At 40.4% G+C, this 27,540-nt stretch overlaps 3 protein-coding genes across 3 annotated transcripts in view; all 3 read left to right on the top strand.

Annotated features, from left to right (window-relative positions):
• LOC120741819 (neuropilin and tolloid-like protein 1) overlaps nt 1–2,135 on the top strand; it is a 47,625-nt gene extending 45,490 nt beyond the window's left edge. Inside the window, exon 10 of the mRNA XM_040044882.1 lies at nt 995–2,135. Within this exon, the coding sequence (XP_039900816.1) occupies nt 995–1,520 (526 nt within the window). The 3' untranslated portion in view covers nt 1,521–2,135. The remainder of the gene's footprint in view (nt 1–994) is intronic.
• A 429-nt stretch (nt 2,136–2,564) lies between these two features.
• Nucleotides 2,565–4,555, top strand: atpsckmt (fATP synthase c subunit lysine N-methyltransferase). Its single transcript, XM_040044883.1, has 4 exons — nt 2,565–3,120; nt 3,811–3,948; nt 4,042–4,092; nt 4,183–4,555. Exons 1-4 carry the CDS (start codon nt 2,845–2,847, stop codon nt 4,342–4,344), a joined length of 627 nt encoding a protein of 208 aa, XP_039900817.1. The 5' UTR covers nt 2,565–2,844; the 3' UTR covers nt 4,345–4,555.
• Nucleotides 4,556–4,716: 161 nt separating this feature from the next.
• Nucleotides 4,717–27,318, top strand: LOC120741818 (E3 ubiquitin-protein ligase MARCHF6-like). Its single transcript, XM_040044881.1, has 26 exons — nt 4,717–4,923; nt 5,979–6,078; nt 6,693–6,766; nt 6,883–7,026; nt 7,607–7,679; nt 8,683–8,863; nt 9,409–9,658; nt 10,620–10,681; nt 13,868–13,900; nt 14,228–14,279; nt 14,376–14,434; nt 14,527–14,607; nt 15,098–15,166; nt 15,310–15,384; nt 15,613–15,747; nt 15,836–15,955; nt 17,625–17,725; nt 18,345–18,482; nt 18,696–18,888; nt 18,974–19,043; nt 19,472–19,653; nt 19,762–19,896; nt 20,180–20,269; nt 20,437–20,569; nt 22,999–23,134; nt 23,973–27,318. The coding sequence occupies exons 1-26, from the start codon at nt 4,905–4,907 to the stop codon at nt 24,049–24,051; spliced, it is 2,784 nt and encodes a 927-aa protein (XP_039900815.1). The 5' UTR covers nt 4,717–4,904; the 3' UTR covers nt 24,052–27,318.
• The last annotated feature ends 222 nt before the right edge of the window (nt 27,319–27,540 follow it).

Genomic DNA, 27,540 nt, shown 5'->3' on the forward strand with positions numbered 1-27,540 from the left:
CAGCTCCGGACTGCTAAAAATGCGCGTGCTGTTTGTGAGCTCGTTCCCGGCTCGTAACCAGCGCGTTCTGCCGTCAAGGGCGATCATTGGTTAAATGTGATCATGTGACTGATGCAAGCCAGATCCTTTTATTTAGCAAAACTGTGATTAATAGTTAAATATTATTGTTGAGGGGCACAGACAGGACTCCGCACGCACACACACATTAAAAAAAAATATATATATATATTTTTTTAAAAAAGTTGCCTCAACAAAAGGGCACCTTGGGCACCCATCAGGAAAGGGGCGGGTGCTCAAGCCCCTCTAGCCCCCCCCATCTGCACGTGCCTGCTACATTATAATCAATTCAGTCCTTTATTGAAACTTAATATCTTTTAATAGAACTCTAATGTTACATTTGTTGCAATTTCTGCTGCAATCTTGGCCATATCTCTGTTGAAAAAGTAATTTTTATTGTCAGTGACAATTTTACCTGGATAAATAACAGATTGCAGCACCTACCTTGTAACAGCAATTGTAACAGCAGTTTGTGGCTCAAAGTGACTTGATTTCATTCATGAGAGATACGTTTCACAGATTATAGGCAATACGTTTCATTAAGTTCTAATAAACATATATAGATATGTTACGATCATTACAGTATGATGATAATGATGATGTCCGTGAAAGGATTTGTCTGGTTTTCAATTTCTTTGCTTTTTGACTGCAGTTTAGAAATGTGCATATGTATAAATGCTTGAATTTCAGACCTTTAGTTTCAAATTGCACATGAGCAGCCAGGCATGTTGAAAAACCACGTGCTGGCATTTTGTTCTTTCTACTTTTATCTTACAATTTATTCACATTAATGGGAATTTATACACATTTATCATTGTCTGTGTAGCTACATTCAAAGTTTCTGTTGCACATTCCTAAACATTTATTGTGTCTGTACTCTGGAACTGTAGGTCTGGATGTCTGTGCATGTACTCTCTTTCCCTCTTTGGATCCACAGAGATGATTTTGATCCTGCCCTCCTCCACCCCGGTTTTGAACCTCCTCACTATGAACTCTGTACTCTGCGCCGTGCCCCCTCTGGTGAACTGACCGATCCTGCCCTGGCCGAGGACTTTGACAAGTTCCACAAGCTGAGACGCTCCGAAAGCAAATGCATCCGTGACCACCACTGTGGCTCTCACCAGGGCAGTGTCCACGGTAGCCGCAGCAACTTAAGCGTGAGGGACGCCACCATTGTACCTGATGGGGGGGCTCTTGTGCCCCAGTTGCAGCCAGTGATGGTGAACCAGCAGTCGCCCCGACTCTCTCATCACAACACGCCGACGAGTCGACGGAACATTGTGGTGATGAAGCACAGCTACTCACAGGACGCTGCAGGAGGGTACAGGGCAGAGGAGGAGGAGGATTTAATGATGGATGATGGTCCCACCACCAGTCAGCACCACATGTACCATCATCCAATCCACCATGGCCCATCAGGGCTTGACCACACGGTCCATCGTACACTGTCTAATGACTTCTAATTAAAAGAACAACAAAAGGTCCCAAATGAAATTGCAGTAAAAATTAATATTGCAAATAGAGGTGGCCAATTTTTAAAAAAAAATAGGTTTTTACCTAATATGGTCAGTAGAGTTCCTTTTTCTCAGACATTCCAAGTAATTTCCAAGAATGCAATCCAAAAGTCTTTTTAATAGTAATTCCCAAAAACCAAAGAGTTTAGGAGCTATCTTGAATGGTACTCTGCTATGTCAATGTAATTCATGAGAGATGGTTCCAAGGATGAGTAGGCCTATTTTGCTGGATCACAGTTCCATTTTTTCCTTTTTAGGTTCCTTGTTTGTTTAATGTTTTCACTCTAGGCTAGAATATGTCACATAGATCAAATCATATTTAAAATAATATAATTCATTAATTGTTTTGATGTTTGAAGTGTTTCCTATATGGATGAACATGCCTACAACACCAAAGCAAGAAAAATGCAATTATAAGTGTTATTTATCATCCGATTTACATGTATGTCAGGTCATATTGTGGCTGATTTATTTCATGTTTATTTACTGAATTAAATATTTACCCTCTGCTTGAATTTGACCATGGCACAGCATATTAATCTGTGTGTGTGTGTGTGTGTGTGTGTGTGTGTGTGTGTGTGTGTGTGTGTGTGTGTGTGTGTGTGTGTGTGTGTGTGTGTGTGTGTGTGAAAGTCAGTTCATCACAAATGAAAAACATTAAATATACATTTGAAAAAAAATGTCAGAGTTTATCCACCAGAACATTATTCACAGAATTCTGGCATTTCACACAAAGTTTATCAGTGATTTTCATAAAATATCTCACAAAATATATTCAAGGTTCAAGGTTCTATATTTGTCACATGCATAGTTATACAAGTATAACCACAGTGAAATGTAACCATTCATTATCTAGTTACTTTTAAGTTTGCAATTGGAAATTGGTGTTTATTATTATTTGTTATTTTTTATTTATTTATTTTTAACCACGCTCGAAACATAATGAAAGCTAGCTTGAATGGGAATGAAAGCGGGGAGGAACGGTTTGTAGTTCCTCTTTGTTATCCACTCGGGCCGATTATAGCCTTGCACAGGTCGTGTATTACAATGCTTACATGTTACAATAACATATAAATAGCAGGACTTTGAACTATGATAATCTCTTTTTTCGTAACTAAGGACAACGTAGACTTGCAATTTGTTCGAACAATATTTAATTTCATTTATGAAAACTTGAGGTCGAATAAGTAAGAGCTTGCTAGCTGAAACACAGTCCCCGCTGTCATTCATGGAGTTCAGCGAACGATTGCAGACGTTGTGTTAAACTAGCGTCATGTCACAAGAGGAGCTCCTACTGGACTCGGGACAGCCTAATGAGGATAACAGGGACAGAAAGGGCAGGAGCCGCATTGGGCTCGTCGTAACAGGTTTAGTGGGAGGGTCGCTGGTTGCTCTGTACGCAGTGGCTGCTCCGTTTGTAGCCCCTGCCCTGAGGAAAGTCTGCCTCCCGTTTGTCCCGGCCACCACGACTCAGGTGGAAAACGTCCTCAAGGCGTTAAGGGCAAGGTCGGGAACCCTGGTGGACATAGGCAGCGGAGATGGAAGGATAGTAAGTACTGTTCTGCCCTCTGAGCCCCCTCAAGAACTATAAAATTATAGTTGCAAGAAAAATAAAAAGGTATTGAAAGCCTTTAGAGAAACCATGATTTTATGCAAGGCGCAGTTATAGATTAACAAAATATAATCAAACTTAAAAAAAGAAAGAAAAAAAAAAGCTCGTAAATCATGTCTGATCAATCATGTCTTAGTGATCGCAAAAGGCTTTATCATCTACAAGCTCCAGCAGGTGTGTCCCGTAGCTGTTCAGGAGAACAGGGGACCAGTTCCGCCCTACAGACTGTTTAGTTTATGAGTATCTGGGATGTCATGTGGCTGAACAACTGTTATGTTGTTGGTTTACTTTTGTGCTTTGGATCGTGTCTTACACCTTTTGCCATCCTGTCCTAAGCTTCAGGTCAGGTCATAACTGTTGTCCTGATATCGTCTGTTCTTTATACAGTTTTGAAATAGTCCTGGTCTTATGACAGCTGGGCTAGGCTTAAAAAAATCCAGGGCTAGTGCAGTGTTAGGCTTGAAGGTTACTACGCATGAAGGCCAGAGGGTTAAAAAAAATTGAAACTGTTTTTGCAAACAGCCTTAAAGGGTGAAATTTTAATTTCAGTAGCAACCAATCTAACATGATTTACAAACGTGTGTGTGTGTGTATGTGTGCTGTACTGTTTCCCCTTGCTTCTTGCAGGTGATTGCAGCAGCCAAACATGGTTTTCGTGCGTCAGGGTTTGAGCTGAACCCCTGGTTGGTGTGGTACTCTCGCTACAGGGCCTGGAGGGAGGGAGTCTACCGCTCCACCTCATTTCACATCTCAGACTTGTGGAAGGTCAGTGGTTTCTGAAAACAAACCTTTGTTTTACAGACATCTGCTGTAATGAAGTTAGTCATTTAGCATGTTACTTCCTTTTTCCTTTATTAGGTCAGCTTTGCTCAATACTCCAATGTTGTCATTTTTGGAGTCCCTCAGATGGTGAGTACCTCTGTGTCTCACCAAAATGCAGAAACTTGTGGAGTTCAAATCATCATGCTAATTATGTTTGTTTGCTGCTTTTCTCTTCAGATGGAGAAGCTTGAGCTGAAATTGGCAAGTGAGCTGCCTAGCACAGCCAAGGTGGTGACCTGTCGCTTCCCCTTCCCTACGTGGATTCCTGAAAGTACTGCGGGGGAGGGCATAGACACTGTATGGGTGTATGATGCAAAGACATTTAAATCACACCTGTAACATAAGAAAATCAAGTCTAGAACACCATTCTACTCTCAGATTATTTTAAAAACTTTTGTAAAAATTTTGATAAAACTAACTGTAACTGGAAATAGTTACATATATCTCTTAACATTTAAAACTACAAAAACAGGAAAAAAGGAAACGGTCAGTGCTGTACATTTGAAATCTGTGACCATGTGAAATGACAATAAAAAATGATGATTGAGTATTACTGTTTATTGTTGTATAACGTTGCCCATAAATTTCAGTGCAAGTTGCGGGGATTATACCAGAGTCCTAGGAGGAAGCTGCACAACTGGGAAACTGGGAAGCTGCCATCTAGTGGTGAAACTATCACATTAACACTTGTTGTTTTGTGTACCGCTAGCTGATGAGCCATGAAGTAAAACAAGCTGAATTTAATTTGAAACGCATGATGACGTCAAACTTAACAGGACACTGAAATAAAAAGTCTTCCTAGAAATGTTTACATCTAGATAGCCGGCAGTCATCGCTGCTGCACGGACTGCTTAAATCCGGACTGCTGTGGAGCAGGGCTGCTTTAGCAGCCAGCCAAGATGGACACCGCTGAGGAAGGTAGCTAATGCCCAAACTTGATTACCTTAATTATTAGCGCTAAATGGTAAAGTCATTCATGCTGACTTTGCATGTGACCTAACCGGCCCTTAACTGTTGTTGGTAGCAACGACCACGACTCCGTTGTCTTAAACTTCGGCAAAGGTTCTCCAGAAGTAGAGAAACCGCTAGCCAATTAGCGTTAGCCAGCCAGCTAGCTGGCATTAGCTTACATCCTATAAGCTGTCAGGTCTATGTGGAGCCAGAAATCCTGGAACGCATTACATGGGCACTGGATAGTGGTTACAACGTAGAAATTGTAGAGGGAGTCTAATTCACAGTGAAGCCACACGAAAAATTATCTAATTATGAGTTAACCTTTAGTAAGTTGAGCCATTGAAACCGTTATGGGAGCGTACCGAACAGTATGACATAATAAGCTAGCGGTACGTTGGTAAGGTCGGCAGGTTAGCGCATTTAGGCTACCATTTGACAAGGCTCATTCACAACTTTGCGAGTTCAACTAAAGAGAAATTGTTATTATGACGAATGCTCTCGACATACTCCAAAAGCCTGCATTTTATAGTATATTTGGACTTCCAGAAAACAAGCCCATTATATTTTCCCTGAGCGAGAATGAAATTGTTTTTAGTCAGTAGCATATATCTGAAGGATATACCATAAATATATATAGCTAAGGGTGGTATCCTAACTCGTGTCATGCTCCTACTTCTTGGGCTAATTATAGTCATTTTATTTTTGTCATGCAGTGACACTGATAATCCAAGGATTTACAGTTTGCCCTAGTCTGACCTATACTGTTACAGTCACTTTAAATACGAATCCAATGCACAGACTCAGTCCTGACACATGTACACTGTTAGCGTTTTGTAGAAAGGTATTAGTAGTTTTGTATTACGGCTCACATGTGTTTATTAGTGTGGCTCAGTATATGTTTGGTGGGGTGTGTTGTTGTGTTTTTTTTTTTTTGTTTTTTTTAAACAAACAAACAAAAAAAGCACTGCCAGACTGTCTTTAGCTATGCAGATTCTTATCACTGTGTGCCTTTTGTACAGCCGATATCTGCCGGGTATGTCGGTCAGAGGGGACCCAGGACAAGCCCCTTTACCACCCTTGTGTTTGCACCGGCAGCATCAAGTTCATCCATCAGGAATGGTATGCGAGTGAGCAAGATGTTCATGTACAAACTTTATGGTTTTCTCTTTTCGCTTGCTTTTCATGGCTTGCAGGTTTTGGTTTTTGGTCACATGGAAGTGCACGTGGTTGTGCAGTCCACAGAAATTACTAGATGTGAATTTCCAATTACATTTGCAAACAGTTGGATTTATCCTGCAGACCTTGTCTTTTTTGGAGGGGGGTAGTCTCACTGTGATGCTGTAAGATCTGCCTTTCATGTGGATGTTGCTTTGGTCATCTATTTAAAAATAAATAAATAAATCTAGAGCTGCCTCTTTCAAAAGGGGTAATTTGCCCTGCCATACTGCAACAGTTTTTCAGGAATGCTTTAAAAGTATGAAAAAAAGGTTTCAGTGTGTTGACTTGGTCTCAGAATTCCCCAGATCGCAATCTTACCAAGGTTAATTAATGTAGGATTTGCTGGAAAAACAAATGTGATCCACAGAGGACCCACCTTGCTTAAGGACTTAAGGATGTGTGCTAACATCTTGTTCCTTGATACCACTGGACATGTTCAGAGACTACCGAGGAAGATTCTTGTGCAATTCTCTGTGAGACATGGGTAAATTCACTGTTTCATTTTGTTTTCACAGCTTACTGCAGTGGCTGAAACACAGTAGAAAAGAATACTGTGAATTATGCAAACACAGGTTTGCATTTACACCAAGTAAGTTGTTTTTATCAAATCATTCAATGTCTTAAGACCGCATTCATTTGTTGTTAGTGCCTTCAAATGCCCAATTATTGTCTGACAATTTATTTCTGTATTGCCCTTCTCATCAGTCTATTCTCCAGACATGCCATCTCGCCTGCCTGTGCAGGACATCTTTGCAGGGCTGGTCACCAGTATTGGAACAGCCATCAGATACTGGTTCCACTACACACTGGTGGCCTTTGCCTGGCTAGGTGTGGTACCGCTCACAGCATGTAAGCCACATCTTGGAATTGCAACTAACGATTACTTTCATTATTTGTCAGTATATTTAAATAATAATTTTACTCTAAACATAAGAGGATTTAAAAAATGTATTAAGCTTTCCATCACCTGAACATGTCCTAACACACTTCCCAGTGTTTGCATATGAAACCACAGTATCAAATGTGAAACAAAGATTTGGGGAAATTTTATGTTTTAAGTGGAGGTAAAACATTTGAATTGGTTAATTGACTAAACTTACAACCAGTTTAGTATAGTTTTAAAAAAAAAAAAAAAAAAAGATGTTTGAAAACAAATAGTTCTCTGGACCCAAAGGGGCTAATGTTTGACTAGCATAAATAAATCACATGTGCTCTAATTAGATGTTTCAGTTCAGCACAGCGTGAAATGTAACACCATAAATGTACAAATTTGAAGCAGTTTGGTTTTAGTTATAAACTAGTTGAGAAGTGATCGCCATGTTGGGGGTTTTGTGTGTGGTTTTTTTTTTTTTTTTTAGTTTTTTTTTTTTTAAATTTATTTTTTTTTTTTTCCCCGTCAATTTTGCTTTCATTCTGTGTTTCCCAACAGGTCGTATCTACAAGTGTTTATTTACCGGCTCTGTGAGCTCTCTCCTTACCCTGCCATTAGATATGCTTTCAACGTAAGTGTCTGCTTTTGGTTTTGTGCCTCCTCTCTCACAAAGTCAAGCTGCGTTTGTTCTGTCGTGTACTTTGTTTTCTTTATGGCTTGCACAGTGTTGGTGTTTAAATCGGTGCGTCCCAACACTTTTTATTTATTTTGTGTTCTTCTCATGTTCCTCACAGCCCTATCAGAAGAATGCATGGCATGTTTCACATTTCGTCATTTGGATTAGTTTGACCTGAATGTTGTTCATAAAACGTACCCTTTTCTTTTATTTCTCCTTTGTCTCTCAATCAAGCTGAACTACTGTCACTAGCAACTCTGAATAACCCAGAGATCATGGGAAACTATAAATTTCTGTTCCAGAAAGACTGTTACTACTGAGTTTATCTCAGACTCCTTCCCTCCCACTGCACCAGAACCAGCTGATTTACACTTTATTTCTTTTCCTCATTCATAAAGTCGCTCTTTAAATGCAGGCTGCTGACAGTCTGTTAAAATTCAAAGATTCAGTCGTTAAATGATGTCAACAACATTTTTAAGGTGCAGATTCTGAACCTCAATATATTTTCCACTAAATCCCCTAAATCAGTCTCAGTTGGTCCAAGCGCCATCACAAGCCAAAATCCTATTTTGGCTTGTGATGACCTCTTCGTGGGCGCTGACATTTTCTCTGCTTTGTAGCGTGCATGCTAATTAGCTCTGCTGTGTGGTGCAGTGCTGCTCTTTTCCTCTCTGTTCACAGTGCTGCATCTTTGCTTGTTTTCAAACTTGTGTGTAATTTTCATCCTCCAAATGTGTCCATCTACATGTCCATGAACAGACAGCAAATGTGGAACTGGTTTTGTCCAATGCAAACATTCTGCTCTGCAGTCCTCCAAAATCCCAACAACACAATATCTCGTCAGTGACGGTCAAATGTTTCTTTGTAATGGTTGCAAAATCTCATTAGTGGCAGAAATAGTGTTACTTAAATAATCTGAATGTTTTTTGAAAATTGATGCCATGTCTCCTTCTCACAGGCAAAACCTGCTTGCTGACTGCCTCCAAGGCTGTTTTGTGGTCACATGCACACTATGTGCCTTCATCAGCCTGGTGTGGCTCAGAGAGCAGATTGTGCATGGAGGCGCTCCTCAGTGGTTAGAGCAAAATCAACCCCCACTGGTTCCTAATCAGCCCAACGGCCCTGCACCAGCTAATCAGGTTAGTTTTGTTTGTTTTTGTTTTAATTTATTTTTTCATCCTCTTTAAATCGGAGCAAGAGTGGGGCTGATAAAGACTTCCTAAATTCTGTTAGCTTCCTGCTACAGTTTACCTTACTCTGACATGGTTGGCATAGCAACAGACTCATATCTGTAAAAGTTTGCTAGTTAATGCTCAAAACAGTTTCTAGTTAAAATCATACATTTTATAATCTCTGACAGCAGCAGACAGATTTGGCCAGAGGTGTTGTGTTTTCGGGTTGTACATGTGTCTCATTCTAACACAGCAGCCCGTTAATGATGTTCAAAGCTCCCTGTGAATATTTAATGTGATAACGATGGAGTGATGAATTACATTTTGCATCCCAAACATTAGTGGTCACATCTGGACAATGTGGATATAAACTCCATAGTGACCCCAAGACAGGAGTTTGATTAAAATACTTTCTGTTTTTCAAATACTGAGCTTACATAAGCACAAAATTACTTTATTAACTTTTAGCAGGTTTTATTAATGAACTGTCATGTCTTTCATTATATTCACAGGGTGTGGGCGGTAACGCTGCAGCCAATGCTCAGGATCCTGCAGATGCTGAAGCTGCCCAGAATCCTGCAGGGCTTGGTCCAGATGGGCTGGCACCTGCTAACGTGCATGTAGCTGGCAACCATGATGAGGCAGAACTGGATGATGATGATGAAGACGATGATGATGATGAAGGGGAGGATGATGACGAGGAAGAAGAGGATGATGAAGGGAGGGAGGAAGATGCTGCCGATGCCAATGATGGAGGACAAGGTAGGCGAGCATTTTTCGGAACGTTATCTTTAATGTGTTTGTTTTAAACACTTGCTGTTCTGCTGTGGCACCGTTACTATTTCTTGACAGATGAGTGGTTCTGGACGTTTGTGGCTTTGAATCAGTAATGTTTGAAAAGCCTTCAGCACAACGTGTACTAAGTCTTACAAAGTCCTTGGAAGGCCTTTGGGTTTGGGTTTTTTTTTTTTTTTTTTTTGTTTGTTTTATTGTTGTTGTTTTTTGTAAGCTCTTATCTAAATAAATGGAGAGAGCCTCAGTATTGATTTTTGTGGTCACAGGGACATAAAAGCCGCAGGCTAGATCTAATAAAACCAGCTTTAGATATTTGTCTTTGCCCTAAAGCTTCAAAATGGGTTTCTGTTTTGTTTTTTCTTTGCAGGTTATACTTCTGATACTGATCCTCACAGCTTCAGTAACCACTAAATCGAGGGTGTCAGCAAATTCAGCATCTCTGCACTGAATAAATGCAAAGCTAATTTGCATTAGAGTTACAGTAAACTAGGAAAGTTTTAAAAAATGTATTTGTTTACATGTTAACTACAATGGGGACTTGATGTGCCAACCTCTACTGTACATGTGTGTCAGAGAAACAACATGATTGGCTGTTTCCTTTTTCAGCTGCATGTTTGCTCTTTGAGGACAAGTCGGCACTTTTACTACTTCTCCAGCTGAATTCTGTTCAGTATCCTGAGTGCCTCGTAGCCACCTTTTTATCTTAATCATATTTTTAATACATGATGTGTCTGGACTACCTTTACTACACATGCACACTACACATGCACACTGGAGGGGTTTCCAAAAGCGTCTGGGTATGACTTTAAAGATAAAGTCCAGCCCTTCAGTACTATGTACTTGTTTAATAAGGGAAGAAAGAGGGTTCACTGCTGCTGCTGCTGTTGTTGTTTCTTAGTGTTTCTCTGGTCTGTGTTCTCCTTTGCAGAAGATTTGAACTGGAATGCACTGGAGTGGGACCGTGCAGCAGAGGAGCTGACCTGGGAGAGGGTAGGAATCTATTTTTCTTCTCTTTTCTGCTCTGTAAAGCCACGTGAATGAAACTACACCTGTTAAGGACTGTTTTAGTTTTAGATTATTATTGTTGTTATTATGTGTATGTATGTATATATATGTGTGTGTGTGTGTGTGTGTGTATATGTGTATATACACATATATATACATATATGTGTGTGTGTGTGTGTGTGTATATATGTATGTGTGTGTATATATATATATATATATATATATATATAAAAAATTTTTTATTAGGGGTGCAACGATATTCGTATCGATATTGAACCGTTCGATACAGTGCTTTCGGTACGCATATGTATCGAACAATACAACATTTGTAATTTATTTTATCAATTTTCCTTCTGACGATGCCGTCTGTGTTGAGCGCTCAGTGAATCTGCGTTCGACTACTCCGCCTCGGCTGCACTGTCGAGCGCAGATCCACTGAGCGCTCAACACAGACAGCATAGTCAGAAGGAAGAGCGCAGGGCAAGCTAGCGAGACAGAAGTTAAGCTCTACTTGCAACATTCAGATCTGGCGTTTGGAATTATTTTGGTTTTCATGTGACGTATGACCCTGAAGGTAAGCGAGTCATGGACTAAAGTAAAACAGTATGTTGGATGTGCCATGCAATGCTCAATTACATGGGTGGGAACTAGTGTGTTAGCGCAGTTAGCTCGTTAACGTGTTGGCCGTCTAGCCCCATGCACGGGGCGATCGGCGGTAGCTCGTTAACGGAGATTTGCCGTGTTGTGGCGTTAAGGTCATTTCAACGAGATTAACCTGAAAGCACTAGTGGGAACACAACGAATATGACTGCACATTTACGCCGACATCATCCTAGTGCAAAGACAAAAATAACAAGCATGCTACTAACTTTAGCCGAGTTATTTAGACAGCTGTTAGCACATGACTCTCCTTATGCTGCTGAGAATATAGCCCAGAAGAAGCGGATAGTATAGCTTTTATTTTGGAAAGAGACATTTCTCTGTAATAAACTCTCTTTTCCAAAGATGAGTGATTCCTCAATCAGATACAGGGCTTGCAATATCGCTAGCCCGACGTCCTGGAGCTAGCGATTTTTTTCAGTCAGGCTACCAAAATCTATCTCTTCCCTGCCCGTCGGGCTATTGTAGGAAAAATATATGTCAATGCTTTTGCATTCTTTCAGAAATGTAGCTGGGTAATTATGTCATTGGCATCGGTGAGCCACTGTCAATATGTGACATATTGAAGTCGCGTTTGAATTTGCACTTGTTTTTTGCTTTCACTTTGCAATTGTGTGAACTGTGTATAGAGAGCGACAGCACTGATCTGTGAGTGATGATAGTTTGTGCACCAATTCCTCTGACATCGTCTTATTAATCGTTAGCTTACTATGCAAACATGACAAGTGAAATCTCCCGCAGCAAGCTTAAACATGTGAGAGGTTGATCGCGCAGAGAATCGCTGAGCTTACGTGAGTGCGTGTGTAAAACCAGCAGCATATATATTTTAGTTCTGCTGAGCCAAATAAGACAGGTCAGGGTGAAGAAGTGACAGCCAAAGAAAAGCTTACCACAAAACGGAGAAGTTATGACAAATCAGACTATAAGGCAAAAAGAAAGAGCAGCTTTATGGTTTCATGGACAAAATAATTTCTGTGGCTGCAATATGACGAGCTAAATAACCAGGGCTGCACATAAGTGGTCCGCAGGTGCGCATTCGCTGTCAAAATAAAAAACACGCACAAGGGTTAGGGTTAAATTTAAAAACTGTACCTTTGAGTTAAAATATATATTTATAATTTTAATAAATGACAAATTAAAAAAGGCATGAACATTTTTTTTGTATCGAAAAAATATCGAACCGTGACACCAAAGTACCGAACCGTGAATTTTGTGTATCGTTGCACCCCAAAAAAAAATAAAAAAAATATGTGTGTGTGTATGTGTGTGTGTATATATGTATGTGTGTGTGTGTGTATATATATATATATATATATATATATATATATATATATATATATATATATATATATATATATATATATATATATTTATTTTGTGTGTGTATGTATATATAAATAAAAAACAAAACATTTTTTTTGGAGTTTAGGGGTGCAGCAATACTCGTATCAATATTGAACCATTCGATACAGTGCTTTCGGTTTGGTACCCATATGTATCGAACAATACAAAATTTTTTATTTATTTTATCAACTTTTCTTCTGACGATGCTGTCTGCGTTGAGCGCTCAGTGGATCTGTGTTCGACTACTCCGCCTCGGCTGCACTGTCGAGCGCAGATCCACTGAGCGCAGCGCAAGCTAGCAAGACATAAATTAAGCTCGTTGCAACATGGCAACTGCCTCAACGCTACCCGAAATTGAACCTCCCCCACCCTCATTCAGATCCATCGTTTGGAACTATTTTGGTTTTCATGTGAAGTATGACCCTGATGGTAAGCGCGTCATGGACAAAAGTAAAAGAGTATGTCGGATGTGCCACGCAATGCTCAATTACATTGGTGGGAACTAGTGAGTTAGCTCGTTAACGTGGTGATGCCATCCAGCCCCCACCCACTTTGTGGTCCGCGATAACTCGTTAATGGAGATTTGCCGCGGTATGGCGTTAGTGTCATTTTAACGAGATTAACGCTGACAGCACTAGTGGGAACGCAATGAATATGACTGCGCATTTACGCTGACATCATCCTAGTGCAAAGACAAGTGGAAGCAGACAAAAACAACAAGCACGCATGCTACAAACTTTACCCGAGTCATTTAGACAGCCGTTAGCACGTGATTCTCCTTATGGGGACCTGATATGTTTAATATGCTGCTGAGAATATAGCCCAGAAGAAGCGTATAGTATAGCTTTTATTTTGGAAAGAGCCATTTCTCTGTAATAAACTCTCTTTTCCAAAGATGAGTGATTTCTCGATCTGATAGATTTATTTTTTATTACTTTGTTTCAGCAACATTAAATTTACCAACTGTAGTTTTGAGTTAAAATATATATTTATAAATTTAATAAATGACAAATTAAAAAGGTATGAACATTGTTTTGTATTGGAAAAAATATCGAACCGTGACACCAAAGTATCGAACCGAACCGTGAATTTTGTGTATCGTTGCACCCCTACCTGAATTCATGTGTTAAATGGTGACTCTAACGAGTACTTTGTACTATGTTCCAGATGCTGGGGCTGGATGGTTCCCTAGTTTTCTTGGTAATTCTACATCTTTCTTTCATATTTACATTTCTGACACTATTTTATGCACTGTTTAAAATGTTCTCTGCCAAAATTAGTCATTCAGTGTAGATTAATGATTGATTCATTGTTTGTTTTTCAAACCACTTTAAAGCCTTTAAAATCACTAAAAATAATACAGAATAATGCGTAGCCACCTGATCTTGTTGGAAGGTGTTCAGGATGATGGAGCTGACTTGATCTGTAGCAGTTGCTTTTAAAAGTTTGAAATAATAGTTTAACTGAATTTCAAAATAAACTTTTTCATAAAGTGAAAGCTGGAGTTCTGTTGTGTGTCCTCTATAGGAACATGTGTTTTGGGTGGTGTCTCTCAACACACTCTTCATTCTGGTCTTTGGTGAGTCCCAGTATGTTTGAGTAATGTGATTATGATGAGTACATTATGAGAGAGTCATGGGTTCACTTCTAATACACCCTCTGTATTTCCCTCTAGCATTTTGCCCATATCACATTGGTCACTTCTCAGTGGTTGGACTTGGTTTTGAAGACTATGTAAGTGCTTAGGACACACGTGTACACTTAGAACACTGTACTGTACCATGAGTTTGACCTACACTAATGGAATTTCTTGTGTTTGGTTGTAGCTCAAAGCCTCACACTTTCACGGCCTTATCACCACCATACTGGGGTACATCCTCCTGGCTGGAGTCCTTATTGTCTGCCATGTATCCTTGACCTAATACAAGTATTTGAATCTTACACACTAAGAGTGTAGTTGATTTATCACTTGGTAATGTTTGCTACAAGGACAATTTGTCCAGTTTTTATTAAATATTTTTGCTATAAGTTCTTAACTTATCCACTTATTTAAATCCTCAAATGTATTGTCCTATAACATGAATATAATCTAACTTCTACATACTATAGGGTAACTACAAATCCTGATGAACGTTGTATATTTTTGGATATATGCGACCTAAAATGTCACAAAGTGGGGGGTATCATTTAGCTACAGTAGGACTTCTGTGAATATCTGGAGAGGTTTTTGGTCTTAAGGCCATCTTTTAAGCACAGTCCTAAAAAACCTTAAGAGAAACTATTGATCATCTTTAGCTTGAAGCTGTTTGTATCTCAGATGAGGCTTTGTTTCATAGTGCTGATTAAGAAGTGCAGGTTGTCAAACTTTCTGTGAGTCCTTAACTGCCCCTCTTTTAGGCCCTGGCTTCATTAGTGAAGTTCCAGAGGTCCAGACGCCTGCTGGGTGTCTGCTACATTGTTGTCAAGGTAAAATAGAGCGCTGCAGCACTCTGTGTTGGTTTTTGTTTTCTGTTTGTCTAAATAGCAAAGCTTTCAGCTGAAACAATAATTAGTGAAATTATGATTACTTGTAAACGGAAGCTAAATTGCAAGTGTTTTCTATGTTGCAGGTGTCCTTACTGGTTGCCATGGAGATAGGCTTGTTCCCACTTATTTGCGGCTGGTGGCTCGACATTTGTTCACTGGTAAGACAAACATGCAGAGTTAGCTCAGCTCATCCTGTTGATACAGTCGCATGCTGGCTTTTAATGACTAGCCAAACACACTGATTGCATCACAATGACGGCATGTGCAGCAACTTGATCAAGAAGGAAAAACAATGTTAAATTATGAAATGCTCAGAATGCTACAATTCCTAAAAACTGCTTTATAGCTGGTCACATTTTAAACACCTTTGTCTTCATCTATTGAAGGAGATGTTTGATGCCACTCTGAAGGACAGGGAGCAGAGCTTTGACTCTGCTCCTGGCACCACCATGTTCCTCCACTGGCTGGTCGGTATGGTCTACGTCTTCTACTTTGCCTCCTTCATCCTTTTGCTCAGAGAGGCAAGTGGGTTGTTACGGACAGTGACATGGAAAACTCTCAAACAATGTTTTCTGAAAAAATTAGAGATTTCCCTCATGCTGTGTGCAGGTGCTCCGGCCAGGTGTGCTGTGGTTCTTGAGGAACCTGAACGATCCAGACTTTAACCCAGTCCAAGAGATGATCCACCTGCCCATCTATAGACACCTGCGGAGGTTCATACTCTCTGTGGTCAGTCAAACATTCTCCAGTTTACGTTTAACCTGAAGCGTGACTGAACACCAACCAATCGCAGCAGATGGCCCCACCCCTCCTGAGCCTGGTTCTGCTGGAGGTTTCTTCCTGTTAAAAGGGAGTTTTTCCTTCCCAAAGTCGCCAAAGTGCTTGCTTATAGCAGGTCATATGATTCTTGGGTTTTTCTCTGTATTATTGTAGGGTCTGCTTTATAATATAAAGCGCCTTGAGGCGACTGTTGTTGTGATTTGGCGCTATTTAAATTGAATTGAACAATAATCAGATTTACATTTAGTCTCTGAAAAAAGAAGAAATGTGTATGAGCGCATATACAAGCATAGGAATGGCTAGATAAATATTTGCTGTAGGGAAATGTAAACAATGTGCTTTGTACATTTTTTTTTTTAAGTTTTTGAGATTTCTGCCTCCCTGCCATCTTAATACTGTGAAGTTGAGTGGACTCTTGTTTGTTGGACAATATGTTCTTTTGCTTTTAACGTCACCCCTCTGATGTTGGTTATTTTTCCCATGTAATCTGTGTGTTCAGAGGTGTTATTTTTAACCCATGTCTATTCTGTCAGTTGACATTGTACTTATCAGAAGCAACTCTGTCTCTCTCCATCTGTTTTTGAATATTCACTTTTCTTTACTGCCACAGCTCTGATGCACACACAGATGCATTCAGTTCAGCTCTTTAGATCAATTTCGGCCCAATTCCTGTCAGACTAATTCATTCAAGTTAGCAGATTGTTTCTTTTCTCAGTGCTTTGAGCAAATTAAATTTGGATTTATTTCCGTTGCATTTATGGAAATAAATATTCTCTTGATCTGCACAAATAAACCAGCCATTCAAAGTTTTCAAACCTTTCAGGGTTTAGGAAGTGTAGCAATTTAAAAAAAAAAAAAAAAAAAAAACGATACAAGGTTGATTATTTCCACTATTTCACATACAGGTTTATTCCAGAAAAGCATAACTAATGCAGCGATGAAGCTGTGGCATACTTCTTGGCTTTACCTCAAAGAGAATAATCTTTTTACTGAGATGACACAGACCGGGCATTGCTTACTACAGCATCATATTAATTCTAATGACACTTTTAATGAATGTGTATAGACACATACACCTGGTTATGACACACAACATGACTTCATTTATAGAGAGCTGCTCTTCTTTTACTGTTAGCACACATCAACTTGTTAAAATATTAGGAAAGTGTTTGGCGTTGCAGGCACTTAGTTATCGGAGCACATTTTGTAAGCTGCTAATGTCGTGTAAACATGTCAGGCAGTGTTGTACACAGTAGTCCTGACATTTCTCTCTGTGTAGGAATTGTACAAATTAGTAAGAGACTCACAGGAACTGAGATTCAGAGTTTGACATTATTTTTGAGTTTAAAGTGTAGTCTGTTGAATGCCTGACTTTTAAATCTGTTTACTGTATCCATTAATCTCAACACTCCTAATGTTTGGTTGAACTGACCCTGCAATCAAACTGTCATAAGATGTTTTCTCATAAGACATTTGTGCACACTTGAATGCCCTTTTTTCTTTTTCTTTTTTCTTCTTTTTTTTGTTAAATGATCCATCATCCATTCTGAAATTTGATGATTTAACGGTGTTGTTGACTTACATATGTATATCTGTGTGTGTGTGTACACATTTTCAGGTGGTGTTTGGCTCCATTGTTCTCCTGATGCTTTGGCTTCCTATAAGAATCATCAAGCTGCTGTTCCCAAACTTTCTTCCCTACAATGTCATGCTTTATAGGTACAGAGTAAACATTTGAAACTCTGAAAACTATTGATGACCCCAAACTGCAGAGTTTACGTTTGTTTTTGTTTTTTTTCCTAAGTCACTGTAAAAAGACCCCTGGGTGCTACTTGCAGTCAGTCAACCATGTTCTGTTCTGCATACCAAATATTCTAACAGCTAAATGTTATTACAATAACGCTTTTGATCTGATAAATGTCATTGTTTAAATGTCTGTGAAGGTTCTCAGTCATCCAGGTCATCGTTTAAAATGTACTGTGATGATCTTAATGACTGTAGTCTAATCATAATGGATACGATAATGAGTCGGTCTGAATTGAGGAGCAGTGTCTAGTTTTGATGTTATGTTAGACGTCTGTGATGAAAACTGCAGAGTTTAGTTATAACTGCAGTTCCTATTTTGATTAACTATATTAAAGAAACCGTATAATCCAGTTACATTTTCAAGAACATGATTTGGGATCTAGCGCTTGACATAATTTAAAATACACATTATCTTTGTCTTTAAAGCACTTAAACTGTGGAAATGGGAAATCTGTAGAAAATGAACTGCTCAAAGGTCGTGATGTGTACATTGTGAAGTGAAACGAGTTTGGTTTGTGTTCTTCCTCTGCAGTGACGCCCCAGTCAGTGAGCTGTCGTTGGAGCTGCTGCTGCTTCAGGTGGTTCTGCCAGCACTGTTGGAGCAGGGCCACACTCGCCAGTGGCTCAAGCGCCTCATCCACGCCTGGACATTCACAGCTGGATATGTGCTGTAGGCTGGAGATGCACACACTCGCACACACTGCCAATTTAAATCTGAAGCATTTAAGCACCAATTTGACTTTTTATGATGACCTTTGGCTGTGGTAATTTGGAGAAATGAAACAACGAGACATACAAAGAGACCACGGTGTGTGTTAGTTTTTGTCTTCAGTCTCATACACTGTAATAAAAGACTGCATTTGCTCAAATGGCTCTCCCACAGTGATCTTCACTCCTACCTGCTGGGAGACCATGAAGAAGATGACAACCAACAAAATAACCATCCTGGTCGCGTTAACAACAACCGGATCCCGGGCCTCGGGGAAGGGCTTCACGCTGCCCATCAGGCCATTCTGCAGCAGGGTGGCCCCGTTGGTTTCCAGCCGTACCACCGGCCCATCAACTTCCCCATGAAGGTGGGTGCTCATCGCAAGAGTCCTGTCACTTTTGAAGCCTCTGCTCATATTGAATGTTAACCGTTTTGTGTTTCCTCTTGTTCAGATCATTCTGTTGGTTGTCTTCATGTGTGTCACACTGTTATTAGCAAGTCTGATCTGCCTCACACTGCCAGGTAAGACGCAAGCAGGCAAATTATCTCGTGTACATCAGCGGTCCCCAACCTTTTTTGCGCCATGGACCGGTTTATGCCCAACAATATTTTCATGGACTGGCCTTTAAGGTGTCGCGGATAAATACAACAAAATAAAACTAGTACCGTTACCGAAAAAAAGGTTTATTCATAACACACGTGAAAAGACCCAGGAAAACCGAGTAAATGATAGCAAAATAACGCTGAAAACAGATTTAAAAACCCTGAAAACCATACATTTCACACCTGAGCCTCAACTCTCGCGGCCCGGTACCAAACGACTCACGGACCGGTACCGGTCCGAGGCCCGGGGGTTGGAAACCGCTGGTGTACATGATGTCTCCTGGCCCTAGTTTTGAGCTAGTCATTTTCTTTTTCCCCCCCTCCACCTTCTCCTCCTTTTCTCTCAGTGTTCGTGGGTCGTTGGTTGATGTCCTTCTGGATGGGCAGCGCCATGGTTCATGAGCTGTACACAGCAGCCAGCGGTCTATATGTCTGCTGGCTGTCCATTCGAGCTGCCACGGTGTTGCTGTCTTGGATGCCACAGGGACGGACAGTCATCATGCTCAAAGTCCACGAGTGGACGCTCATGGTAATGTGGATTTCTGTCCCACCGACTGCAAATATATCATTTCTCAGCTGTTTTGTGGCAAGTTGTATTCTGATTTATGGATTGGGTGTGATGTCCTGATGGGAACAGATCCTTAAGACGGTGGTGGTAGCCCTGCTGTTAGCTGCGGTAATTCCTCTGCTGTTGGGTCTGCTGTTTGAGCTGGTCATTGTTGCTCCTCTCAGAGTGCCACTAGACCAGACGCCTCTCTTCTACCCCTGGCAGGTAGGAACACTTACCTAAGAAAATGTGAATAAATTTCTAAATGGTGAACTAAATTGTTACTTCTTGGATTTAGTCACTGCATTATTTTTATTCTTCTCAACCATTTTATTTTCTTGTTAATGCTGCTTTTGATGTTAAATGAATTGATCTAATCACAGCAACAAATCAACACCTTGTGTCCGTTTTGAGGATGTTGGCATGTCAACATTAGAAGCATTCACGTGATGATATTTTGCGATGGTGTCTTTGTGTCCTGGTTATGTACTGATTCTTTGTGTGACAGGACTGGGCGTTGGGTGTGCTTCATGCTAAAATCATCGCTGCTATAACACTGATGGGCCCTCAATGGTGGCTTAAAACAGTTATTGAGCAGGTCAGTCTTGCATTCTTCAAAGTTGCAGTCAAAATAACGAATAAACACTTAAACAATGCAGATGAGAAATGTGCAAAAATGTCAGTATCATCAAACTGATAAAATCCTGTTTTCTCACACTGGAATGAAGGAACTAATCTCCCTCTCTCCCTCCTTCCTTCCTGCAGGTGTATGCTAACGGCATCAGAAATATTGACCTCCATTTCATTGTGCGTAGGCTGGCTGCCCCAGTCATCTGTGTGTTGCTGCTGTGTCTCTGTTTGCCCTACACAGTTTCTAAAGGTGTTACACCACTGTTAGGTATGTTGCTTGAAATGTCTGTCTTTCAGGGATGTATAGATATTCTTGTACCTTAGTGTACACAACAAAGATCACTTTTTAGTGGTTAGAGGACTGATTTCTGGTGTATTCATGTTTCTGGTAAAGTTTTCCTTCTGTAATTGGAATAGGAGATGGCCTAATGGGGGGGGGGGGGAATTATACTCCCTCATCTAAGATTTTAATATCAACTGTGTTGGGAGACTGCAAGATGGTGTGTGTGGTGAGAATCTACTACACAAATGTGTTCAAAGGAAGTGGTTTGTGATGAATAAAGTGTGAAACTCAGGTAATTGAAGAAAGTAAACAGGAGCATTGCATTGAGAATGAGGTGACACAGGAAAAGGCTTATAGTGAGTTATGTCAAGCTGGACACTAAGGAAAGAGAAAAGCACTTGTATCGACTGGCTAGTCAAAGGGAGCAAGCTAGATCGATCAAGCAGTAGGTCAGGATAATTCGGGATGCAGATGGAAAGAGTACAAGGAGAGGGACACCAAAACCACTGGAGGGTTTATTTAAAAAAAACAAACACAATCTTGGAGAGTGAGAGGAACCCTGAAGAATGGAGACTTGTCCTGATTTTTTGTTTTGTTTTGTTTTGTTTTCAAGAACAAGGCTGATGTGCACAACTGTAGTAACTAAAGAGGAATCAAGTTGATAAGCCACACCGTGAGGCTGTGGGAAAGAGATGCTGAAGCTGGGTTAAGAAGCAGGAGTATGGCTTCATGCTGAGAAAGAGCATTACAGGTGTGCTGTTTGCTTTGAAAGTGTTGCTGGAGAAGTACAGAGAAGGTCAGAAGTTACACTGTGTCTTTGTGCATCCAGAGAAAGCATATGATAAGGTGCCAAGAGAGGAACTGTGGGAGTGCATCAGGGTGGTGCAGTACATGAGGACAGCAATTCAGTGGTAGATTTGAGGGACTATTTTTGCAGACAACATTGCGATCTGTACTGAGAGTAGGGAACAGGTGGAGGGAGAGAGGTACAAAATGCATAGAAGGTGAAAATGTGAAGGTAGAAGATTTCAGAATAACTGAAGTCAATACAAAGCAATGGACGGTGCAGAACACTGCAGGCAGGGTGGAGAGGGTGCAGACGAATATGAGGGGTGATTTGTGACAGAAGGATGGCAGGAAGAGTGAAAGGGAGACCTGCTGTAACAGGGGGTGTCAAACTCCAGGCCTCGAGGGCCGATGTCCTGCAGGTTTTAGATATCACCCTGGGTCAACACACCTGAATCAAATGATTAGTTCATTACCTGGTTTCTGGAGAACTTCAAGACATGTTGAGGAGGTCATTTAGCCATTTAAATCAGATGTGTTGGATCAAGGACACATCTAAAACCTGAAGGACACCGGCCCTTGAGGCCTGTAGTTCCCCCACGCCTGTACTAGACGAAGGAATACAGGAAGAACTCATAAGTGTCATGGATGTAGTTAAGGATTCCACCTTAACTACAGAGGGTTGGTGTGACAGATGAGGATGCTGGGTAGATGGAAGCAGAGTGGGGGCTTCTAAAGGGAACAGCCAAAACCTTTACAGTCAGTCTGTGCAGTACAGATGAACAGGTTTCTTTGTTTATGTTTACATTATGTGGTATTTCTTATAATTCTCTGTAATACAAGAAAATGAACTTATGGCCAAATTGTGTAACTTAAACATAATTATTATTTTATGATTATTAGTAATGAACTGTCATTTCCCCTAGATATAATAGCATTTGAAATAGCAGTGATCCATAAAGTAGACCTATTATACTCATTCTTGGACTCCGCTAGAGTAGCTTTAGATGATTCACAGTTCAAGATGTACTCAGAAGTTAAATAAAGGTCATCAGAGGGACAGCTTTAGTGTAGCCCCTCAGTTCATCCTCTAGTCTAAAATGAGCCCTTCTAACTCTTCTTTCTTTAAGGCCTCTGCCTATAACACAACTTTTGCTGATACTGAAAATTTAGAGCAGACTGAGACTCTGCAACTTCGAGAATGAAAATGAATGTTGTTGGTTGTTGATTAAATTAGAAACTGATCAAAATTCAGGCACAGAGGCCAGGGTACCGGCAGAGCCTCACTAATTTAGACAGGGTGCATTTAAAATCTGCTTTTTATGCAAAGCCTATTAAAAGGTAGCTGTGGTTTAAACAGGGATTTCTGATGTTCACACAGACAACACATGCATTTAAACAACCTGTCAATTAAGAATTCCCAGTCCTCTCCTGGGAATAAACTGTTAGCTGTTCTCTAAGCAGCTGATTGGTTTAGGCTTTCCTCAATGTTTACTCTTGACAAATGTTAAGTGACTTGCTCTCTGGCACTTACCTCACCCTCTCTGTTATAGCCCATCAATTCCTGAAGACGACCCAAACAGCAGCTCCTGTTTCACTGCTTGTTCTCTCTCTCTCTCTGTATGTAGGAGTACAGCCAGAGATGCAGACACTTGTGGAGAGGAGAATCTATCCGTTCCTGCTCATGGTCTTCATCCTATTGGCCATCCTGTCGTTTCAGATACGACAGTTCAAACGCCTCTACGAACACATCAAAAATGACAAGTGAGTAGTGGTGATACTTTTTTTTTTTTTTTTTTTTTATACACACGGGGGGGACTCGGTGTTCTAGTAGGATTCAGAGAAAATCCAGTAGCGGAACCTTGGTGTGGAAACACGATTCCATTTATGTTTGTCAAATATTGACAGGAAAAAGGTTTGGTCAGGGTCATGTTTGAATTCATTGATGCGTATTCACGCTCTGATCAGTAAAGCTGATCAGTAATTCTGAAGGAGAGAGTAGGGAGGTGTGAGCGACACAGAAGTTTATTTTCCAAGAAGACAACTTTTAAGGCCTCAGTTACATTGGCTTGGAGACTGGTTACCACTGGTAACCATAGCAACCACTGTTTACTACAGAAAAATGAACATTGGCAAGTGGTCGTGGGACATTGCTTGCTGTCGTTAGATGAAATCGGTCTCACAGGACTGCACATAAAACCTCCCTGTGATCGCTTTTGTTGTGAGCAGATTTCCGCTGTTCTGCATGCCACCTGTCTGCAAACAGTCTTACACGAACCACAAATGGAGGCCGTTGGTCTTCAAGTCAAAGTCGCCATGAAAAAAAAAAAATATTTTTTTTTTTATAGTGGTTCATTTTTTTTTTTTTTTTTTTTTTTTTTTTTTTTTTTTTTTGCCTAAAATATTTCAACATAAAATTAAACAGTGTAAAATGTCTGCACGGCTTCCAGGGTTGTCCCTACTAGCGTGTTAGTGCAGTTGTAGCTCTGCAGTGGGAATACGAGGAAAGATCTTAGCTAGTCAGTGGTGTGCCCTTCCATGCTGCGCTTTAAATTGTTTGCAAAGCTAACAAATAAGCTAACTGTTTCCATCCCTCCTGCAGGTACCTGGTTGGACAGCGACTGGTGAACTATGAACGTAAGGCGGGCAGGAGCGTGTCCTCCTACAGCACCTCCTCATAGACTGAACCGTGCTGTGGGATCGGTGGAGCATACTCACACTAGCCCATCACCAGTAGCCACCATCAACGTATTGTGATGAAACCTCTTTTGTTTTCTTCCTGCTCGGCTGTCTGCTTCAAACGCAGCCTGTAAACAGTGCAGCCGAGTCCTTTAATTCGGCCCCACACACCGCAGTCACAGGGACAGGTTAGAGAGGGAAGGCAGACGGATCCTGATCACCAAACCTGCAGAAGCTGTCAGAGTGACTGAAACTCGTCAACTGTCCATCCTGGTAAACGTTCATGTCCAACGCAGCTGAAGTTTTCATTTGTATTTCACTTGTTTTTAAAAGGCCTTGTGTTGAAGTCAGATTTTTTTTACCTCAGACTGTGCTTCCCTTTGAGTGAATGTTGTAAAGTAGTGTCTGGGTCAATTTGTTTAGACCTGTACATAACCACAACAAGAATCCCTCTCTGTTCCTGTGTGCATCAACAAGTTTTCCTCACCTCCCTTTATCAGAATGAAGTAGTCAGTGATGAGGAGAGACATGAATGACGTAGCAATGCGATTGTATTTTTTTTTTTCTTTTTTTAGTGGTTTTTATTAGATGTGTGCGTTCATATATTTTTAGTCTTGTATATTTCTTGAGTGAGCTGGTAGATGACCCTTTGAGAATTAGGAAAAAATGAAAATTGCATTTCTTTATGGCCACACTCGCCAAGGACGGGCTCCTGTGGTTTGATGTCCAAACTTACAGGCCCATGCCTCCAAAAACAAACAGTCTGGTTTTTAAAATGAAGCAAATTCACCTTCTACAAAGGAGAGGGTCTAAACCTGAGAATAGGAAAAAGTCACAGCACAGAACAAATGAGTTTTCAGCTCTCTCCATTAAATTTTAAAGGTTTTTCACACCCAAACAGCACGGGAGCACAGCAGGTGGTTGAGCTCATTTCTGCAAATGCCTCCATCGATGAGCAGAGGATAACACACAGGCAAACTGTTTACACTATGGCTGCCACCGGCTGCTTTGCAAGTGACGTGACTGCATTTCTTTATGCTAAATCCCTGGACTGGGCTTTTTTACATTTACAGACCCTGCAGTCTGATTGGAAAAGGTTTCAGCAGAGAAGTGGGACATAACTGGAGGCAAAATGTTCTTCCCAGCTTAATTTGGACTGACTTGTTTTTTTTGTTTTTTTTTTAATGTTTGTTTTTAGTAAATCACTCTTAGAGGGACTTAGTGTGAGTAGCTGATTAGCAGCACTGCCAGCTCTGTCATCTCTAACCTGAAACTCAGCTGTATAAAATAAGAAACATGACTAATGAACTGAACTGGAAAACTCAAGCACCCCTCACACAGAGCCAGCTTGTGTCGGTGCTTTATTTACTTCCTGATTTACTTGCTCTGATTAATCATGTAATTGCTGTGACTTGCTAAGCTCAGTCAGGTCAAGACGTAGCACATCAAATCAATTTAGTTACAAGTAACACCCTAATGCTGGCTTCACATTAAACTTTTGTCTATATTTGTAGGGTAGATGGAAATGGGCTCGTTGCGTTGTCTGATGTGTTTCGTGTCTCCACTGAGAGACTGGTGCAGCTTGCCCAACTGACTGTCACTGCAGGACCTGCAAAGCAGGAATTGCTGATGGTGTATCCATAGATTCTTAGGGTTTTGTTTTTTTGGGGTTTTTTTGCCCCATCACTGCAGTGTCCCTACAATTGTGCTCCTGTTGGTTAATGTACCGCGGAGTGAGACATTTGGTTAAAGACAGTGTCGTTTGTTTACGGAAAAGTCTTCACAGCACAACTGAGGGTGTAGGGTACCAAATCTTTTAGGTTACTGAGACGAGCATTGATGGAGCTGAGAGTTTTCTGCATCCCTGATTTAAAATGAGTTAACCTACCTGCAAAGTAGTTTTTAGCTTAGCTGCTACTAAATATTATTAGGACTTCAAGGTGTTACTGTTGCATAGTTAACATTAAGTAGAGCAGTTTGTGGTGAAGTAAAAGAGGGGTTTGGGGTTTTTTTTTTTTTTTGTTGTTGTTTTTTTTCCCCTTTTTTTTTTTTTTTTTTTTTTTTTTTTCCCCCCCCCCCCGGAACATGATAAATATGCTAGCTTCTCTGGCAGAAGAGGAGAGAACAAATGAGCTGAAACTGACCCACATTCATGTCTTCACCTGCTCACAGGTCCTTAAGGTGATTTCAGAGGGAGAAACTGAATTTCTTACATGAGAGTGCAGAGAATAATCACTGTTAATTGAAAATAAGCCTTGAATAGCAGGAAGCTGGAAGAAGGTGGCTCATCCTCGATTATGTAACACTAACATTCACCTGTGGTTGTTCTTGTGTCCTGCATACTTAGCATTGGCATGCATGAAATGAGCAGACTGCAGTACTTATGCTGGTTTACAGATACAAAGAAACTGTCTTAAATAGAAATGAGAAGTTTGAATGACACCTGCATGATGCTGATTTTTGTATCTGTGAAACTAGTTTGCAATTTTACAATTTTAAGGAGTAGTTGAACATTCTTTGATGGGCTGGTTTCATGAGAACATTGATACCACAGTAAAGTCAGAGTAGTGAAACTGTTAGCTTTAAGTCAAATGGCAACAGACGCCACCCACTGCACCTGTAGTTAATGACTGATTAATAAATTAATTGTACAATTTTTCAGTTTCACAAACTGGAACAAGTCACAAAAGTGACTTTTATGAAAAAGCCAACATGTTCCATGTAATCTCCTTGGATTTTCTTAGATCACTATATGTGTTGACTAAGTGCAGTGACGTCTGAAGACTGTAGGAGGTATTCTCATGTAACATGTGGCCTAAATGTGAAGAATCGTTTCCCCAGAGTCACATTTCACTTTCTACAAATAGCTATACTCACTGTGCATGTGGAAAAGTCATTGTCTGAGATTTGTCCTCCCACTGTCTTACTTGTGTGACCACATTGTTTGCTATGCTGCCCAGCATTTCTCCTTTCACATGACAGAGTTGTGATGTGTCCTATGTGTAGATCCAGAACGAAAGCAGACAATTGGGTTTTAGAAAAGATTTATTTTCACTGAGTGAAACGAGCTCCGGCTATTTTCTGAATCATTTTTGTTACTAATGAGAACATAAAACGAATTTTATTTTAAGCGACTTGATTTGGTAACTACTTATATTTTTTTATGCAAATGTTTTAATGTTTTGCACCTTGTACCACACTTTACAATCATTTCAGAATCCACTGTAACACAGTCATGCTAGCTCCATTTATTTTAGCCCCAATGAGACTGAAATGTGTCCGTATCTAACTGGCTGTATACAGTGGCTTTTACTTAAATCATAGGTTTTCCCCAACACACTGAATTATTAGTGTAATGAGTACAAACTGCTTTTCTATCGATTGTGAATGACATCAACTTTAGTGCTACTTTAGCTGTAGTCCTACTGCTGTGTGGAGTGCTCAACTTATATAAATATATGATGCTATAAAGTGACCTTTTTAGTCTTTCA

The sequence above is a fragment of the Simochromis diagramma genome, unplaced genomic scaffold, assembly GCF_900408965.1.
Source record: "Simochromis diagramma unplaced genomic scaffold, fSimDia1.1 OVJJ01000663.1, whole genome shotgun sequence".
NCBI classification, from domain to species: domain Eukaryota; kingdom Metazoa; phylum Chordata; class Actinopteri; order Cichliformes; family Cichlidae; genus Simochromis; species Simochromis diagramma.